General features: G+C 42.5%; 1 protein-coding gene across 1 annotated transcript in view; it reads left to right on the top strand.

Moving 5' to 3' along the window:
- Positions 1–322: 322 nt before the first annotated feature.
- The window catches only part of slc36a4 (solute carrier family 36 member 4), a gene marked incomplete at its 3' end in the record, with an annotated part of 207,266 nt that continues 186,588 nt past the window's right edge, over positions 323–21,000 (top strand). Inside the window, exons 1-6 of the mRNA XM_084436094.1 lie at positions 323–449; positions 756–868; positions 1,857–1,983; positions 3,211–3,301; positions 18,352–18,440; positions 20,587–20,682. Of these exons, the coding sequence (XP_084292220.1) occupies positions 847–868; positions 1,857–1,983; positions 3,211–3,301; positions 18,352–18,440; positions 20,587–20,682 (425 nt within the window). The 5' untranslated portion in view covers positions 323–449; positions 756–846. The remainder of the gene's footprint in view (positions 450–755; positions 869–1,856; positions 1,984–3,210; positions 3,302–18,351; positions 18,441–20,586; positions 20,683–21,000) is intronic.

Here is a 21,000-nt window from a genome sequence, read left to right as displayed (position 1 = left end):
TATGCTATCTGATCCATCATAATACCACTTTATTTTGAGCGTTAAGACAGCCATGTTCCAGTGATAAGACTAGGCTACTGCGTACTGGCAACCAAAATCCAATTACCAAAGACACATGAAAAAAACTTCACAACTTAGAGAGGAATTATAAATATGTGGGCACGTTTCCTTTAAGTGTTACCCCCCGCCTCCGTTAACGTGTGACGTTTTCCACAATTTTCGTCGGCTCAGGACAAGATGCTATCAGACGCTGTCTAAATCCGGATAATTTCAGCATGGAAGTACAATTTCATCTAGGATGACAACTACGAATTCTTAATTTCAATGGAAGTGCCACGGTTACTTAAAGAAACCCAGAACTACAGAACGTCTAAAGTGCCCGCGGTTGCACAGGACACCAGTCAGAGCTTCCTTACGGCTTCCGATCGAGGCACATCCTAGATTGTTTGGTAGGATACCTCACCCTAGACACAACCTCGACACCCCACTGCGATAGACCTACTTCTCTAGCATCAGCAGGAACCACTAAAATTACACTATCTGCAGTTACAATGTTACCAGCACTGATTTATGTAATCTGATAAGCGCACTGATACGTTATGCAAGATTATTCTAAATCACCAGCTAGCTCACCTACTGCTGAAACGGTGGCTGTTTCGAAAAATGCTGGGGGGTGGGTGCAACTAGCCATTATGCCAATGCGTCAAGATGATCAAATTTGGTTGTCGACTTCTTCTGTTTCTTTATCGTGTCAGTATAGGCCAAGTGCTGCTTGCTTCGCGCCCACTCACGGGCTTGACACACAAGCCTGTTTGTGCCGACTGCTGCCCAGATGCCCGGTGGAGGATGGGGACGTCACAACAGCTAGGTAGCTACCCTGTCTGATGACGCTGGGATTTAAAGTTTGTAGGAATAACTCAGAATTAAAGGAAACTTGTGAAAGTTTTGAATGGGAGGGAAGGCAGCGCACATGTCCAGTCGAAGTGTAGGCTAGGCTACTGTTAGTAACCATATAAAGACAGGTCAATTACTCACTTTCTATTTCATGAAATTAATGCTTTTGTTTATAGATTATGATATGATGTTGTAAAGCCCAATAGCCTGCATTCTTATAACTGATAAATTAGAATCAGATTTATTTAGCCAGGTAGATTTTCACACACAGCCTACTGTTGGTGCTTGAAAGTAAATGCACACAGGGCAGTGCAAATAACAATATGCAAAATATAATAGCGCAAGAAGTATGTACATATAGTTTTCCAACATGATTATGATGATTTTCTATTTCCCGATGGCTGATCAGATCAGGTCATGGAAGGTACCTTCTTATTGCTAATGAGCATGTTAAGCGTTATGGACTACGAGGGTTAGATATATCAATAATGATGCATTAGCAGAATGTACTGTAACTGAACAGTCCTCACAAGAGGAGTACATGGAACATTACTTTTTCACTGTGGTCTAGTGGTGAGAACATTGCCTCAAGTCACAAGAAACATAAGATTATGGGCTCCAAATTAGTAATTGTGGGTAAATGCCTCAATAGAGCAGTGTTTAAACACATCAGGTAAGTATCTCTCTTGTCTGAACATGACAGTAGAGTATGCAGTGAGTGAACTTGCTCAAGGCGTTCAGAATTACCATGTGCTACTCTTACCTGCTTGTGTAATGTTCCATTCCTCTAGAGTGGGACGCCAGCACTGGGATTTGATCTTTGGGAATAATGAATACTTTTGGGAGTGGAAATGAGCGAGAAGTAGGAAGATTAGCAGAAAGATACGTTCTGCGACATCTAATGGGGATCCAAAATAAACATAAACATAATTACCCTGTAACCTTCTCCTGAACCCTTTCAGACATGGAGGTGATGACCCCCCTCATCGAGACCCCTGGTCAGGGCTCTGGAGAGAACACTGATGAGGACCAAGATCCAGAGCTGCTGCCTGTCAGACAGTATGAGCTGGGCAACCATCAAGGCATCACGTAAGACAGCTCCCATGTTGCTCTATAATAATAACAACAACAACAGTTGTGAGACAACCACAAAGTGCTGAAGCTTAAGTCATTAAGAAAACAATCAAGCAGAATAATAACACTAATTAATATAATACATATATACACATTATATGCACAATATTTTTCCAAAGAAGCAGGTCTGTAGACCAGTCTTAAAAGAACCCAGAGTCTTGGTGCCCTCAGATTGTCAGGGAGACCATTCCAAAGGCGGAGGGCTGATTTCCCATAGAGTGGAGCTTAGCCCTGGGTGTATGAAGAAGCAGGCTGTGTCCACATTGAATATTGCAGGAGGAGTTTAGTGGAGTGAGGAGTTTTTAAGGTGCATTACCATGGGTGCAATTGAAAGTTTTGGATTGCATGGAAAGTTTTGGGTTTTGAATTGAATCACGTAGGAGACATCAAGTGCAAAGATACAGGGGATAGAGGTGATATGGGTATATTTGTCCTATATCTCTTATCAGGATCCTGGCAGCAGTGTTCTGGATGTACTGGAGCTTTTGGAGGCTCTTGCCAGGGATTCGGTGAACAGTGTATTGCAGTAGTCCAGCCTTGAGGAGACAAAGGCATGGACAAGATTCTCGGCATCAGACAGGGCTAAGTGAGACGGAGTTTGGCAATGTTTTTAAGGTGGTAGAATGAGGTCTTACAGAAATTGATGGGGGGATCGAAGGCCAGGGAGGGATCAAACTTGACAACGAGGTTGGTGATTGAGGAAGAATGTTGTATGTTCACTTCTATGCATGCCCGAAGGGAATCTATCCCTGTGTTACAAACACCTCCAATTCAGTTCCAGACAGTCATTCACCCTGTGTCCTTTAGTCAGAGGAGTTGTTGGACTGAGTGTCATTGTGTTGCTGTCTTGTCTTTAAACCCAATTTCTCTAATGTTCTTTCTTCTTTCACACCCCATGTGTTTTGCTTGTTTTTAATGTAGACCGATACTCTTATAAAGCTCAAGAAAGCACACCAACCAAGTGCAGTATATTCTTATCGACAGCGCTTTGTTGATTTAGTGTTTGCAGGGCAGGCTTCATTCTGCAGTGCATCTGTTCATACGCTGTGTCAGTCAGTGCACTCTCTAATGTGGAGTGTGTTTGTGTGTTGTCAGTGGAGTTGGGCTGTGGAGGGCAAGGCAGAGGGCAAATATATTCACTGTAACGACTAAATTACTGTGCTGCGCTCTGTGTTTTGACAGGTTCAGTCAAGCTCTTATCCATCTACTGAAGGGAAACATTGGGACTGGGCTGCTGGGCCTTCCTCTGGCAGTGTGCAATGCAGGGATCATCGTAAGTGGCTTGTACCCAACCTAGATAACCTGGCTCTCTAGCCTACTACTGTATGTGAGCATAAACCAGAATTTTTTCTCAGCCAGTGTTAATCAAATAAACAAACAAACAAACATCTTTATCCATCACACAGTGAGACACACATGACACGGTGCCGGCGGCAATGCTGAAATACAGTACACACACACAAATGGCTGGAGCGTCCACTGGTGAAAATTGCTCTTAAACTGAACTGCTCTTAAAGGGGTAGTGAGCTATTTTGACCATTTAGCCCTATTTGTTGTCTGTCTACCGTGAACCTGAAACATAGAGACCATAATATCACTGATCGTTCCAGTATTGAGCTAGCTGCAGTTTTTATGCAGGCCAGGCTCTCACTGGGCTGCAATGGAAGTCAATGGGGCATACATAAATGCATTGGAAATATGATGATAAATGTGGTTTTCCAAGACGGGAAGCACAGGGTGTAATCTTACCAGTCTCAGTATGCTCTCCTGTGAAATGTATCACAATCCGAATGTTTTTACATGTTTGACATGGCTTGGACATAAGCATTCCCCTGGCGCTTGTTTTCACTGCTCCCATGGAGGACTATGTGCAAGTCATGCCAAATTGGGGTTGAAACCTACTGACTGCTTGCGTCTGATTTGTTATGGGTTTTTTATGTGTTGTGGTGAGACACGAGGTGTGATGGGAAGCAAAACATTTCAAAATCCCTTAAATGTCAAAAGTCCCAGTAACTCGAGGTAAACTTGAAAAAAGGGGGGTCCAAGGCACATCTGTTCAGTTGCAGTGAATTTATTGTAGGCAAAGAAGCATTGGTTCAGTGGTAGAAAATCATTTTACCCTACTGCTTCCACAGGTAATTGTGTCTAGTACAACAAAAGATAGGTTTGAACCTGGTGGGAAGGATTTGGGGGATTTCACGGTTCAGAGCTTGGATAGCGGTGCTACACAATTCATAAGCTGTGTTATGGCTGTTCACCATGCAATTACGAAGAAGACTTAATGCCACTTATTGATTTTTATAATTAAAGGGCCTCCACATGGGCTTATAATACAATCAAATCAAAGTATGACCAGAACACATCAGTTTAGCCTTAGTAAACACAGTTCATCCCCATACTGCAACTCATAAAACATTAACATATTAACATTAACATATTAAAGTAATACCGGATAGTATACATATAAATAACTGCTCATTTCTGCTTTGACTAGAAAAACCACGTAGCGGCTAAATGCCTCCGCCCAACAATGCAAGTTGCAGTTAACATTCAGTTGACCTTTGACATTTGAATACCAAAATCTAATCCAATTAATCTAATTAAGTCCAACTGGACATTTTGGCCAAATATGTACCAATTCTGTCAAGCCGTTCTTGAGATATCGTGTTCAGCAGGCCAAAAACACCTTTTGTGAGGTCAGTGACCCTTGACCTTTCACCCCCACAATGTAATCAGTTAATCCTTCAGTCCAACTGGACATTCTACCCAAATATGAACAAATTCTGTTAAGCCTTTCTTGAGATATTTTGTTCATCAGGCCAAAAACACATTTTGTGAGGTCACAGTGACCTTGAACCTTGACCACCAAAATCCAATTTCAGTTCTTCATTCAGTTAAACTGGCCATTTTGGCCAAATATGAACACATTCTGTCAAGCCATTCCTGAGATATCATGTTCACTAGGCCAAAAACGCCTTTTGGGAGGTTACAGTGACCCTTGAACTTTGACCCCCACGATCTAAGCAGTTCATCCTTGAGTGCCAGTGAACATTTGTACCAAAGGGGAAGAAATTCCATCAATGCGTTCCCGAGATATTGCATTAACAAATATCGGACGGACGGACGGACAACCCGAAACCATAATGAAAAAGAGAATGCAACAGGTAGTATAGACCAGGGTAGATTTTGTGAAGCATTTGGTGAGTCAGCATACAAGACATCTTATGTGTAGAGTTAGGATCATTATGATGGCAACTTTTTGTGCGTTGGCTGTAAGCTGACGCACCATGAAGAGGGAATGCCTATTTGTTGCTCCCTTTCTCCTCCAGTTGTTGACCTGCAGTTCTATGTTGCTACCACAAGAGGCAGTGGTCCCAGAACATCAAAACAAAAAGACTCCACAGATTTCCCAGGTCAGCGGTGGCTGAGTGGATAGTGCGCTGCCTATCACCGCGAAGATTGTGAGTTCAATCTTTGGTGTGGACATACCAAGGTACCATGACATATTTTGTCACTGAATGTTATAGAAGTTATGTAATGAGCGTGGGTCATATTTGTTAATTATAGACACGTTTACAGCCTAGTCAGCACAAGTATGTGTGCACATTCTTGAAACAGTAGCAGAGGAAGACAGAAAAATTTGCCTGGACTGAGGACATCATCAGAAATGCCCGCGTTTGCGGTAGGGCTGGGACGACGCGTCGACGTAGTCGACGTAATCGACTACGTCAATACGTCGACTTGCGTAATGTGCGTCGATGCGTCGCAAATAAACAACATGGCTGCGACCGGTGGAAACACAAACAAACATGGAGGTCCCCGGAGTAGAGCCTGCAGCTAAAAAACCTCGCCCACGATCGTCCAAAGTGTGGGAGTACTTCAGACAAAAACCGAACAATGTGGTGCTCTGTAAACTGTGCAAAATTGAAATGGCTTATCACAGCAGTACATCTGCAATGAACGAGCACTTGAAGCGAAAGCATCCCGGAGCTCTTTGTGAAGACAGCCGCAAGATAGCACCGTAAGTCACCGCGTTGTATTTCTGTTCACTTTTCCGGCCGTGTACGAGTGAAAAATGGATAGCTACTAGCTAATGTTACACAAGCAATGTAGCTCACCACAGTTTGTATGTCTTCTGGTAGTAACGTTAGCTATGTAGCTGGCTAGCTACGGTAGCCTATTGTCATTATGGTGCTCGCACCTAAATGGCTACGTTAGCATCAATTTAGCAAATCATAACATAGCAGCGAGAGTAACGTTAGCTAGCCATGTAGCTACTAGCTCGCTATGTGTTGTGGTGATGGACAGACTTCTAAATGGCCATGTTGGCATTCAAGTTGGCTAAACATAGCAGTGAGGTGGAAATTAAGGGGCCCACACATGATAAGAAATGTGTGCTGTGCGCGAGGTAGGGCGCAGAGCGTTTTGTTTACAAGCACATGTTGCTAGGCAACAGGGAAGCTACCGGAGCTTTTGAAGAACGGTGTGCTAAAATCTCTGAAAACAGAGGTTATTTGGATAAACTGACCACATATTGGGAATCTACATGGTTACTTTCTCACCTGAGAAAACATTAAAACTAGTCTTATTTTTAAATATGCCACTATTAGCATTAGCTATTTAATTAACTAATGTGCTTAATATTTTCAGGAGGCAAAGCAGTGTGGAGGACTTTTTCCACAAAAAGAACACAACTCCATGCACACCCCAGATGGCTGCTCAGCTTTCTTACTGCATCTTACAGATGATCGTCAAGGACATGAGACCTGTTGCTATTGTGGAGGGTCAAGGCTTCCGTGAGATGATCAACACATTTCACCCAGGGTATACACTTCCCTCCAGGCACCACTTCACAAATTTGATGGAGAAGAAAGAAAGAAAGAGATGTGGACATGCTCACATTCCTCCACAGTAATGCCTAAGGTGGAGGGGGGCGAAGGGAGAGAGGGGGGGAGAGAGCGAAGGGGGGAGGGCGAGAGAGAGGAGGGGGAGAGAGGGGAGCGCACCAGAGGGGGAGGGGGAGAGAGGAGCGCAGGAGAGAAGGGGGAGGGGGAGAGAGGAGCGCAGGAGAGAGGAGGAGGCAGGAGGAGAGAGAAGGGGAGAGGGGAGGAGACGAGGGAGAGGGGGAGAGAGGTGCGCGGGGGAGGGGGAGAGAGAGGGGGAGAGAGGAGTGAGGGGGAGGGGGAGAGAGGAGCGCAGGAGAGAGTAGAGGAGGCAGGAGGAGAGAGAGAAGGGGAGGGGGGGAGAGAGGAGGGGGGGAGAGAGAGGAGCGTGGGAGAGCAGAGAGAGGGGGAGAATGTTATATTGTTACTGAGATCGTTATTGTTACTGAGAGGTATAGTTACGGTATTCCGGTTAGAATTGCACTCGAATTGCACTAATTAGAGGATTTTATGTTGGTATTTATTTTGGTATTCCTCCTGAAAATGACTTGAACTTGCCTACTGCATTACTTGCACTTTTCCTTTTATTTGAAGTTAACTTTTATATTTTATAATATTATATTTTATGTTGGACTGTAAGAGAGAGAGGATTTTTTTTGTTGTGGAATATTGCCCTGCAGTGCAGAAGCATAATTTATATATTTGTACAAGAATAATTGAATAAAATACTGAAATGTTAATAAGATAATTTTTGACATTTATTTGGGGAAAATTAAGTGATATATTAATCGAACAGTAAAAAAATAGTCGTTAGAATAATCGTTAAATTAGTCGTTAGATTAATCGACTAATCGAAAAAATAATCGCTAGATTAATCGTTAGAAAAATAGTCGTTAGGGACAGCCCTAGTTTGCGGTGCCCATTTTATATCAGGTAAGTTATTTTGACTACCTGGTTTCACTGGAATGTCTGGTTGAAATGTAGAGTAATATCTGAAGTAAACAGTAACCCATAACCTGGCTGCACGTCAAGCTAAAGCTAAGTTTAGGAAATGAAGCCCAATGATAGCTAGCTAAAGTTAGCTAGTGCTAGCTAACATGCTAGCTAATTTTAGCTAGCTAACTCAAGGCCCGGGGAGTCGGAGATACTGTGCACTTTCTCTCAAAGTGCTTTAGCTAAGGTTAGCTACTACAAGCTAGCTAGTCCTTGTCACCAACACTTGCCTCACAACGTACATAGCTAAACTATTCACACAGCAAGCAAACTTGTTGTCATCTAAAGCTATGCTACGTCAGCTGACTGGGACTATCTCGTGACTAGCTAATGTAGCTAACCATATTGTGCCAGACATCCAAAACAAGCGTCACATACAGAGGGTTTTCACGCCCGGCCATGTTGGAGGTTTAAGCTTAGGTTTAGCAGGTGTAAGCTCAGGTTTAGGCTTATGACTAGATGGATAGGTAGATAGATAGGTCTATCTACCTGTCTATTCATCTATCTATCTAGCTAGCTATCTACATTCAGTAGCGTCAACCTCCAACATGGCCGACAGATGATGGGCCGTGAAAACCCTCTATACAGAAGGACCCCACTCATCCGAACTTCAGAGATCCGAACCTCCCGGTCTACCGGAAAGGCTTAAAAAACTTTTTTTTAATTTTTAGCCTGCTATCTGGTTACTGGTGGGATTTTCATTACAGTACTGTATCCTACTGTGAATAAAAACAGAACTGTATGTAGACCTACATGTTGCCTGTAGGCTGTAGCCTACTGTCACGTTTCATTTCTTTGTTACTCTAATGTCGAGCACAAAACGCAAACGAGTCTGCTGCGCGAGAGCTGCATTCCTTGGTAGCCAGAAAGCGCGTCAGCAACCGGAAGCAGAGGAGCATCGAGTCATTTTTCGTTCCCAGTTAATGGACTTCAGGAACACAGACGTGTTGTGGGCATGTAGATTAGACTACTAGACCTACTGTATTTGTTAAATAATAGCCTAAAGCCTAGGCCATGTTAGCCTACATCGGTTGTTTTAGAGACTTTCTTTTAGGCTACAATAGCCTAAGTAAGACACGACAACTTGTCTGTCATTTCATTTATTTAATTATTGATTAGCCTATCATTTGCTCTAATTGTTCTAATGTTGGGTTGTTTTTAGGCTATACCATTTTGTTTTGCGAATACAGTAGCCTATCGATGCAGCGTAGGCCTCATTTGAGAATAAAGTAGCCTACTGTATTTGATCAAAGCACGCATTCGAGTGGAAATTCGGTTATGTTATTATAGGATACTGTAGGCCTAGGCTAGGCTGTATGAGTTTAGTTGGCTATTTGATTGCAAATTTGATGCATTTTCAAAAGTAATTAAGGGTATTTATCTGTCTATTATGAGTCTATATGGAACAAGTATACCACTTATTGAATTTGGTGCATTTTAACATAAGTTTCAGTCATCCGGACATTTCAGAGATACGAACGACCTTCGGTCCTGTTGGGTTCGGATAAGTGGGGTCCTACTGTATTTGACATTTTTGGCTAGAATAACCTACAAGACATCTGGCTGGTGAGCTAAAAAGTTAATTTTGACCCCTGCATGTACTGTACCTGTATGTAATTATGTCTTTAGTTTAAAGTGAATGGATTAAGAGAGGATGTTTTTCTCCAGTAGGTATTAAGCAAATCGTAACCCATAACCTACAATTATGATGGGATCTGCAAGTTAGGAATTTCTTGTAATATGGCTTCGATCAGTATTTCTGTTCATTAATTGAGCTTTTTATGTTTAGGTACCATAAAAGCAAGTGAACTACCTGATCGACAAAGGGATGGCGTCAAGAGCAGCAATGCAGTCATCAACTATGTTTCTTTAACAACTATGGAGTTGGAGAAACACATGTGGACCTTCATTGCGACAACTGCAGTGGACAAAACAAGAACAACTTTGTGCTGTGGTACTGTGCCATGCACAAGCTTCACCTGAAGCTGGACCTACACTTCCTGATTGCAGGCCACACCAAGTTTGCCCCTGACTGGTGCTTTGGCTTGATCAAGCAGTGCTATAGGAAGACCAGAGTGGACACTTTTACTGACATTGCTGGGGTGGTGAGAGACAGCGCTCCTGTGAAGAAAGTCAACACCCCACAGCTTGTCAGAGTTGAGGACGGCACAGTGCTTGTTGAAAGCTACAACTGGCACCAGCATCTGAGTAGCTATTTCAAAAAGCTCCCAAACATTAAGAGTTACCAGCACTTCAGGTAATTATCACTGTCATGTATTAGCTATTCCATTTTATGGACATGGTATGGTTGTATTTTATTTGTGGCCAATATTTTAATGCACTATCTCCCTTCTGTTCTGTTGCAGCTTTGATGTTGGGATGCCTGGCGCGGTTGAGGCCAGAAAACACTGATGCAACACCAGTCAGATTTCGGCTGCTGTGCAACGCTGATGTCCAGCCCCCCCAAAGTGACTGCGTTTGATGTTCAGGCTAGAATAAACCTTATTGGATAATACTAACTGGTTAGCTTGGCATAGATATAAGTACAAACTTGGATGCTACAAGCTAAAGTTTATAGAGTGGTGGGTCAATTCAGAACGTGAAATAGTGACTAACCACAGCAGACGAGGGTATAAATACAGATCCTGTTGTTGGATGTAACGTTGCTTGATCTCCAGTTGAATAACGTAAACGTCATGTTAACAGCGTCCAACATCCATTCCAATTGCTCGAGTTTTCTCCAAGGATCTCCTCATACAGCATTTTTTTCATACAGCCCAAATATCTCCAAAGCTGCTGCTGCTAACCACTTGTTAACGAAATCTCTGATCAGCTGTTGTTTTTGCGGTTTAAAATTAGGATGGAGGACACTACTAGTTGCCCCTCAAGCAGAAACGAAACTTATGTCCGGTAGCTTTCTTTCAAGGAAATCCAAAATAAAAGTCACGGAAAACATTTACACAACAAAAAACACAACTGTTTTTTTTTTATTTTTTACTCACTTGGCATTGGTATACTGTATACTGAAGTATGAAGTCTACTGAATCTGATATATACAGAATAATATTTGGAGGGCCTATTCATCAGTTAATAAGTGATAATAATGGGCAACCTTAATCTAAAAATATGCAAGCAAAGACAGTGTCATCATATCGATACAATAATATGGGTAAGACCATTCTAAGAGGAGAAGTCGTTTTTTGTGTGTGTTATTTTATAAATCGGTATCTGCCGATCCTGAGAAAAATAATCTGTGTTCTGTATCGGCCCAAAAAAATCCGATCGGAGCATCCCTAAAAGCTATCATGTCTCCCTGTCTCATTCTTTCCTGCATTTCAGGCAATGGAGGTTGGTTGTCTTTTTTTTGAGAGGCAACAGGGAGAATAATGTGTAAAAAAGTAATTGTTTGGTTGCTTAAGTAAATAACTAACTTTTTATGAGATCTGTTCTCTCTTTTTAGGGAAAAAGAAACATTGAAATTCTGATTAAAATGTTTCAACTGTGAATCTGGATATCTACATAATTGTATTTGGGGTTGTAATTGGGATGGATATACTATGCGCCTCGCAAGAGCCATGTATCTACTCGCACACAGAAATTCTAGTTTCAAAACGCTCCAAAAAGCGTCATTTGCATATTAAAATCACTAAAAATTTCTTCCGGGGGAGAATGCCCCCGGACCCCCCTACCATCACTTGGTTTCCGACCTGTCACCTTTTTCACTCTCAGGAGTTTGCAGGTACATGTTCACTTCTGTTATGAGGCTCAAGACATCACTTGCCCCCTGCCAAAGAGTAGCTCGGAAAAAGCTCCCTGCCAACCAGTAGCTCAGAAGAAGACTGTCCGTTTATAGTACTCTGGTTGTACTATACATAGGCCCTCACTTTAATTATAACAATGGCACACATGCCACCTCCTGGACCAACAAGTGAACACGTGACACCTTGCACCTTGTCTATACAATAGACAACTGACTAGGCTTGTCACGGTACCAGAAATTCAGTAGTCGGTACCGGCACCAGTAAATTTCCACGGTACTCTGTACCAATTTCGGTACCACGGCGTACGCGCATGTGTGTGAGTAATACATGCATGCGTGTAAAGTACAACGTGCATGAGTAAGGGGGGCAAGCAGCAATTCAACTGAACTGTGTAGCGTTCTTGCTCACTCATCACATAGCTTCGACCGAATGACGATGCGTTTATTTAGACAAACCATGTGACAAGTGGGAACAGTGCTACATGCTAGTGCTATCGCTAACTTGCTAGCAAGAGGCTAGCGCAGGTCATAAAAAGGAACAGAGATCCCCATCACGGTTCTTCCCCGAATGGCATCTCCCCAAACTTGGGTCTACTAGCACCGAAACATAAAACATAACATGCTACACGCTGTCACTCCCACAGCCCAAGTGTCAATACACAGTGCCCTACACAATGTCAATCACTTATATTTTCACATTATCATCTAACTTGATTTATCCTTACCAAATGGCTAATAGATGGCATCTCCTACTCGCGTGCTTACCTGTTTCTAGCCGAACTCGCTCGTCATCGTAGTGTTTTGTAGTGACAGCTTTAAGTAATCAATGAGTAATGTAACGTTATTGGGTTGAACTAGCGGTCAGTTGTGTCGGGCTCGGGCGGGATTGACAAGGCGTGGGGGTTGCAGCCTAGATGACTGAAAAAGTCCAGTCATAATTCCACAAGTCTTGCAGCACCTATACTAGGTAGCCCCTCACACGACTGCTAACCGGACTAGCAGTCCCTTATCCCCCCCCATTAGCGAAATCAGGTTCAACGGTCATTCCGCCTGGTTCTGGGATCAAAACTACTCGATACAGAGAAATTTCAAAGATGGGCTACTCACAGAAGCAGGAGGGTTGCGTCTTCAAAAACGCATGGTTTTGAAAGAAATGCGCTGCTAATAAACATGTTCAATCTTACGCTCAAAACCGGCTCATATTTTCACAAAATGAATCACCGGCAAACGCTTGTCTTCTTCTACACTGCTGTCATGGGCGGTGCACTGTGATTGGACAGCAGCACGCAGCAGCGTAGAAGAAGACAAGCGGCAAATTAAATAGAAAACACGGAAAAACGGGTACCGTCAGTACCGCAGCAATGTAAGTACCGAATTAGTACCGAAGTACCGAGTACCATGACAAGCCTACAACTGACTATGCACCACTGTACACTCGAACACTCGAACCAACACCTGACAACACTTGAGCAATTGAACACCTTGTCTATACAATAGAAAACTGACTCTGCACTACTGTATACTACTGTACAGTATACATGACATCTTATGTAATTGCACTGCCTGTATCGTGGACACAGTCACAGCCACCCATGATCAGATGGGATAAGTAGATGAGCGTGATACTGATAGAATGCTAGTTTGCCAGTAAATTGCCTTTAAATGTCTAATTGCGTACCTTCATAGGACTGTAATGAGGAACTGATCAGCACTGATACTGACAGGACAAGTGAAGAAAATAATTCCAATGTACCTGTTTGCGATGCATATTATTGCTATTGTATGTACCTTTACAACTTATGTTTGCATCACTGGATATTATAGAAGGGCAATTGCAGCGTTATGTATGACATCCACACTCAAAATCTGGAACTCTGGAATATGTACTGTAGGGGTGCGTCGTATACCCACCTCCCTTGTTCTCTGTAAAGCGCATTGTGTTGCCTCTGGGTATGAAATGCGCTATACAAATAAAGCTTTGATTGATTGAAAATGACAACCAAAATGTCTCAGTAAAACTAATGTTTTTAAGATTTACATTTGTAATGCATATTCTCAGACCACACAATGGGTAGAACAGATGGTAAAAAAAGAAAAATTCGAAAATATTTTTAAGCCTAAAAAAATTTACTAAAAGGCATGGATGTGACAAAAAAAAGGCAGTCGTTTTCTGGACACTATACTTAACTTTTAAGTCTAATGCAGAAATGTTGATATCCACATGATGAAGGAGTCTTGGCTGAACATGAAAATAGCAGGATTTCAAATATTTAATAATTTATTTAGAATTGTATGAGGAATAAACAGCGTTATGGATGTGATGTTATGCCGTTATGGATGTGACACGTCTGAAATGCACAGAATCAGTTTGGGAAATCAACAATCAAACTATCACAGCACTTTTGTTGACCCCTAAAGTGACTCTGTATGTCAGTTTTGACATGAAGAAAACCATCTTAAATGGCTCTAAAGATTTTCAAGATGGCCGCCAAATAGTATGCTATTGAGGGGATTGTGTCTAAATGCATTTTTGTTAGGATAAGTAACATAATAATTAAAGTTCATAGACTACTAACTGGCTATCTTTTTAATTAGGCCAACCACAATATACAGTAATGTCCAAAGAATATATTGATTGTAGGTATTTATTTCAAGTAAGAGTACAAACTACAGCAACATCTGCAAATGTGATATACTGTAGGCTAGGTAAAATATTTTATAGATTGAGAAACAGTAACAATGTTAACACAATTCACAGTATGAGTCAGCCTATGTCCCATCACTCTGCCACCCCCCCCCCCATCACTCTGCTACCTTCCATCACTATGGAATCAATATTCTTAAAATGTTTTTGGTATAAAAATGTAAATATCATTCATGAGAAGATAAAACTGCAACAACACTTACAATGTGAGTCAATCATTCTTAAAATTTTATTGGTATTAAAACATTTAAACGCTACATGATTGTCATTTGTGTTTGTCACTGGATGTTATAGAAGTTATGTAAAATGTGGTTACCTGGTGGTGATGTCAGTTATTGAATTTATGTGCAGTAATTGAACATTTGAAATACTCCTGTTTTGAAATTATACCTACAGTATAGGTGTCTCGGTAATTATCCATTATATATAGACCGTTTTACTGTTCGTACACAATTAAGTGTGCGTGCCCATTTTTGCAACAAAAGAATGAACTACGGATGCCACCAGGTCCATCGATCAAATACATTGATTCTATTGACTGGTGTCATTATAGCGATGCGTGCGCAATGTCGAAACAGGATGATGACGTTGCACATAAAAGGGTCTATTATGTTACAGATGAAATTTACTGTATTCGGCCATGGATGGCTATTTAGTATGGTTAGGTTATTTAGTATTTAGTATTTGTTAGTTGTCATTATTTCTTTATTATTTCAGAGACCACACACTGTCTGTTTATGTAAGTGAAGAGAATTGAAAGGTAAAATAATGCTTATTAAGGGTTTAACATAATAATACTGTCACAATACTGAGGAAAGTGTGCATGCTCCTCTCACTTAAGAAACTGGGCTGAGAGCACATGCAAAATAACAACTTATGTTTACGTCTGTATGTTTAATAAAGCTTTTAAGAAAAGTTTAAATCAAGACTTGAGTATTACCTATTCTGTTGAGTACTATGGCCGTGTCCGAAATGCCTGCTACTTGCTATATAGCAGGCGAGAAGTAGCATGCTACTTCAAAAATGTGCCTGCTACCTCTCGCCTGCTATTCTCGCCTGCTATATTGTCGAAAAAAACAGCGAAAAATGTAGCAAAGTCCAGAGCAAGCTATTCCGGATGTTACGTCACTGTTCAGCAAAATTTTCAGGACAGCTGTCATGGCCGACGCCAGTAAGCAGTGCATTAGCATTGTTAAGTACCTGCCATCAAATTACGTTTCTGTGAAATATATTGTTTCGAAAAATTATTTCTTTATCCAGGCATCTTAGTTTTAACAGTTTCATTAGAGCGGAGCAGGTTATATTTGCTCGTATGTGGTATTTATTCTGTTCACAACTTCGCGATCGTACAGCCAGGCTACAGAGCTCCAGAAACCGTAGTGAGCTCTTCCTTTCATTGCCCTGTAGGCTAGTTCTAGTGTTTTAAACTGGATGCGAGCTGCTACTTGGAGCCAGTGTAGGGAACTGAGAAGGAAAGTTGTGTGGGAGAACTCGGAGTGGTTGAACACCAGGCGAGCAGCAGCTTTCTGGACAAGTTACAGGGTTTTAATGACTGTTACCGGGTCCCCATCAAGGAGGGAGATGCAGTAGTCCTGGCGGGAGATGACAAAAGCTTAGATGAACACCTGCCCCATTTCATCAGTGAAGAAAAGCCGAATCCTCCTGATGTTGTAGAGCAGGAATCTGCAAGAGCGTGTAACGGATGTGATATGTGCGGAGAACGACAGTTGGTCATCCAGCGTCACACCCAGATTCCTCGCAGTCCGAGTTGGTGTCACCACTGTGTCTTCAATGGTGATGGCCATGTCCGGTGCGGGCAGCCCTTCCCCGGGAGGAACAGCAGCTCACTCTTCTCCAGGTTGAGCTTGAGTTGGTGTGTCGCCATCCACTGCGAGATGTCAGTCAAGCACACAGCTTGAAGGTGAAATTGACAGGACCAGTTGGGTGTCATCGGCATAGCAGTGATAGGAGAAGCCATGCAAGTGAATGACAGAACCCAGAGAGGTAGTGTAGAGGGAAAAATGAGGGGACAGACCCTTCCTTGTGGAACCCCCGTAGTTATGGCGCGTTCCAGGCAACCCGTAACTCGTGTTTTTCCGACCTTCTACACATGAAAATGCACTGCAATGGCAGTCAAACCCGTAACTTCCCACCCGTGAACTCATACCAGATCGATGTACTCCCAGTTTCTTTCTGACGTCACACAGCCCTCTAAGCAAGATGGCAGCCCCCATGGGTATGGCGACAAAGATAACTTTAGGGCAACCTAAAGTAAATTTGTACGTTGTAATCAAAATAATACAAACGATTATGCACTACAATCTGCTATGTGTATGTAATGATGCCCAAATATGTTGACAAGAGATAGCTAGTGCTAGCTAGCTAACATTAAAGTAAACTGAACGTGACCATGCAAATGGTGAAAAGTCGATGTCAATAAATAAAATGTAACGTACGATTTCTTAGCATAGCGAAATTAGGCATACAATGTTTAGCTTGCCAGCTCTGACAATGTGCCAAATCTCAAGCTTTTACCATATCGGCTTGTTTACATTTATCCAGAATGCCACGCATTCAGACAGTTTGCCTGGAACGCTACGAAGTCGTGACTTGAAGTAGTAACTTACGGGCTCAAAATCCATATCTTGAACGCGGCATTAGACTTGGTTCCAACATCGACCCTCTCCATGTCATCCTACTGTCACCCAGTAGGAGCGGCCCGTCAGGTAGGATGCAAACAGGGAGTGTCCAGGGCCAGTGCCTTTTTCCTCAAGCGTGGAGAGGAGGATCTGGTGGTCTGCCGCGTCAAATGCTGCTGACAGGTCTAGGAGTATCAGGACGGAGGAGGGAGAGTTTGCTCTCGCAGCATGGAGTGACACTGTCCCTGCAAGGAGGGTGGTCTGTCGAGTGGCCAACCTTGAACCAGGACTGGTGGGGGTCCAGGAGGTTGTTCTGATGTAGATATGAAGATAGTTGGTTAAAGATGGCACGTTTGAGTGTTTTTGATATAAAGGATAGAAGGAAAATTGGTCTGTAGTTTTTGACGTCAGAGGGGTCAAGAGATGGTTTCTTTAGGAGGGGGGTGACTCTGCAGTCTTGAAAGCAGAGTGAAAGCATCCTGATAACAGATGCGTTGATGAGGTGGGTTAGGAAGGGAAGGAGTTTGGGCACAACAGACTGAAGGAGAGTGGTGTTGACAGGGGATAGGGATCACATACAGTTCAAAGATCACCATTATGATAAGGTTATCGACCATTAGATTTATTAGACTGATGGACAAAGCTAATGAATTACATTTCTATTTCCTGGCCTGTTTTCAAGTTCAGCATGAGCCACAACTTCTGTAGAAATCTCAGCATTTTGATTGGATCTCTCCCCAAATCGTCGTTTTTATTTTTTGACGAAAATGTCTATAGATTTCGTCATAGTTTTTGTCATTATAAATTACTTTTTATTTAGTTATCGTCTCGTGATTATAGCTAAATAAATGTCGTTGACGAATAATTTTCATCATAGTTTTCATTGACAGAATTAACATTGCAGTCAGTGGAGCTTGCCTGTATATTTCAGGGGGAGATGGCCAGGTGGCAGGAGCCCAGAGTTTAGGGATGACACTGATCTGGCCGTGTGAAGGGAGTTGTGATAATGCGGCTTATTGTGTTATTGTCACACATACACACACAAGCACACACAATCTCTGTCTATGGACTTATAGACAAGACTGTGCAAGAGCATGTCGAGGGGAGGAAACACTTGTTTCACACGTGGTGGATAGGTGTTTGCTTGTACAGTCGTCACGAAACAAATGTGTAGTATGCTGTACAGTGAACTGCTTGTGATTGTTGAAGCAAAGGCATAAATTTTTTTGTGTTCAAAACTATTGTTTAGACATATGCAGTCATGTGCATCATTACCATTACCTTTAAGGACAAATTCATTTTTCGTGGCCCATTTATATGTGTGTGTGTGTGTGTGTTTTTCAGGTTGGGCCAATTTGCCTGGTGTTGATGGGTGTGGTGTGTGTTCACTGTATGCATATCCTGGTCCAGTGCAGCCATCATCTGTGTGAGAGGTAACAACCATAGTGCTCTTAAACAGTTTGTGACACATCTGTTTATCTCTCTGTCAGTCAGTCAGTTCCCCCTCCCCCCCCTTCTCTTTCTCACACACACACACACACACACACACACACACACACACACACACTCATTCACTCTCAGATTTTCCCCATCTTGTGGTCAGCACTGGCCTGATATAAATATATATGTCATATAGATATGTCAACTTGTTACACTCCATTGAAATCTTCAGTCTGACATTGCTTTCACTCGACACCGATTTACAATCGGAGGGAGATTCGATTTTCCCTAACCAGTCACTAGAGACAAATGTGTCTGCCTGAATCTAACATCATTGCTGATGCATAGCCATAAATACCATACACAATGTTAACACCATGGATCGAGTTATGAATTCAGTATCCATTTTATTGTCAGATAGTTTTTACACATACCGTACTAGGATTTTGCTTTGGTCCCTGGTGCATAACACTGATGGAAACAAGGACAAACGGGACAGTGCAAATGAGCAATGCAATATACTGTACACAATGGAGTGTGATGTTTGTATATACAGTATGTGTACAATGTGAAACACCCTGTTACTAACGCTACCAATCATCCTCCTCAAGTAATACGGGAGTCGCATTGTCCCAATGCACAGCTAAACAACACTCGTCAACAGCTTGACAACGGCGTTAGTATTGCCTTTGCCGCTGATTGGCCAATCATTAGAACCCGCAGCGCCCATTGGTTGATTATTTTTTACTCAGAGAAACAGTTTATGGAGCAACACCAGACAAAGAATCAGTCAAATTCGGTGGAGTGGGGGAATTTGAATGTCTGGACCGAAGCTAGGTCAGCACCCATCTGGGACTTGAAACCACCTCCAGGGGTGCCCACGACAACGCTTACTGTCAACCTCTCTTATATGTTGAATATAACACATACAGAATCAACCGCGAGAGAGAGCTTTATCTTAATCCCCCCTCATTATCATATATTTATTTATTTTTATTAGTTATTTATTAGTTATTTACTGTTTATTGTATCCAAATCCATCTCAGACGGGTTTACATTGTTAGTACTGAGAGCAGATAGTGAATGACGGACACCCATTGGCATCCTAATGGTGGCTTTAACCCTGTTTGTTTAGCACATAGATGGAGACGGAGGGAGGGAGAGAGAAAGGTACGGGGGGCGGGGGGGCTGGGAGATGAAAGGGAGAATGAGAGAATGAGTAGAAATTAGACACTGAGATAGAGGTGAAAGAGGACAGAGAGATTAATTTACTTTTTCACCCCATTTGATTTCTTATCTCACCTCAGTGTTTAAATTAATATTTCATGGGTTCCCTTGTATTACATTTTTCATACACATTTGTTGAGGATGAGGTGGGTGTAGCGTGCAGCGTGTTATTCAAGAGTGCTGCAATTCTTACCTCTTTTTTTTCATGGTTCTACCCGGTTCTTATGCCTTTGGGATGTTGGGATGTGGCGGAGCCCAAAAGTGGGTCACCCATTGACAGCTGAACGGCATTAAAGGGCACCGCACATGCTAAATCACTTTTTTTTATGTGTTTATCATATACATGTTGGTCTCTGATGGTCCTACCATTGTACAAAAGTTGATATCAAACAACCCAGTCGTTTGTTTATAGTCAGCACACTTTCTCCTGCCCTGGAAGCTCCACCCTTCAGCAAGCCATTGGGATGTTCAGAGTTTTCCGCGTTGTTACTGACGTTTTTGGTGACGTAGATCGAGGAGCGAGAGAAATGCCTGTAATACAATCAACTTAATCCATACCTGGACACAATGTGCTCTGTTTACGACAGCCGTCTCAATCTTGGCCGTCTTTCCCTCCTCCTTTGTCTGTTTCCCTCCATCTATCCACCCCCCTAGACACACGCACGCACTACTCCACACCACTCTCCTCCTCCTCCTCCTCCCCCCCGTCCTTCATTCAGGTGTCGTGTTCTCCCCCGTCTGTCTTCTTTGTCTAACCTGTCCCCATCCGTCTCTCTCACCTTCTCCTAATGCGTCTGTTTTGCTCGCCTGGCCTGTCTTTGTATGCCTCTGCTGTGACACATAGGGACACGTGTGTTTCCAAGTACATGACGCTCACTCTCTCCTCTTCTCTCTCCTCCCCTCCTCTCCCAGGTTGAAGAGGCCTCCTTTGAGTTACAGTGACACAGTAGCCTTCGCAATGGAGCACAGCTCCTACCATTGCTTCAGGAAGCGCGCCAATCTCGGCAGGTAGAACAAATCAAAAAAACAAAAATCAAATGATCCCCTAGTTCCTCCAGTCCTGTAGTTTCCAGTGGCTGTTACAAATGTTGGCACAGTTGCCAACTGTGGACTTGTCTAAATCCTCTGCTCCTAGAGATAATGTTGCATTACGCTGTTCTGTGTTTGGTTTATAAGGGATATTGGGAAGTCAATAGAGTGAGGAATCGGCAGCAGTCTGCTGTAGAGACATTCTGAAAAATATTTCAACAAGCTGTTCAATATCAAGGTCTGCTGTGTGTCAATGATTGGCACAGAGGAAGCAATAATCTGTCCATGAGTGACATG

Source organism: Borostomias antarcticus, assembly GCF_949987555.1.
Source record: "Borostomias antarcticus genome assembly, chromosome: 1".
In the NCBI taxonomy this organism is placed as follows: Eukaryota; Metazoa; Chordata; class Actinopteri; order Stomiiformes; family Stomiidae; genus Borostomias; species Borostomias antarcticus.
The sequence above is the reverse complement of the archived record's forward strand: the minus strand, read 5'-3'. Positions and strand labels throughout refer to the sequence as shown.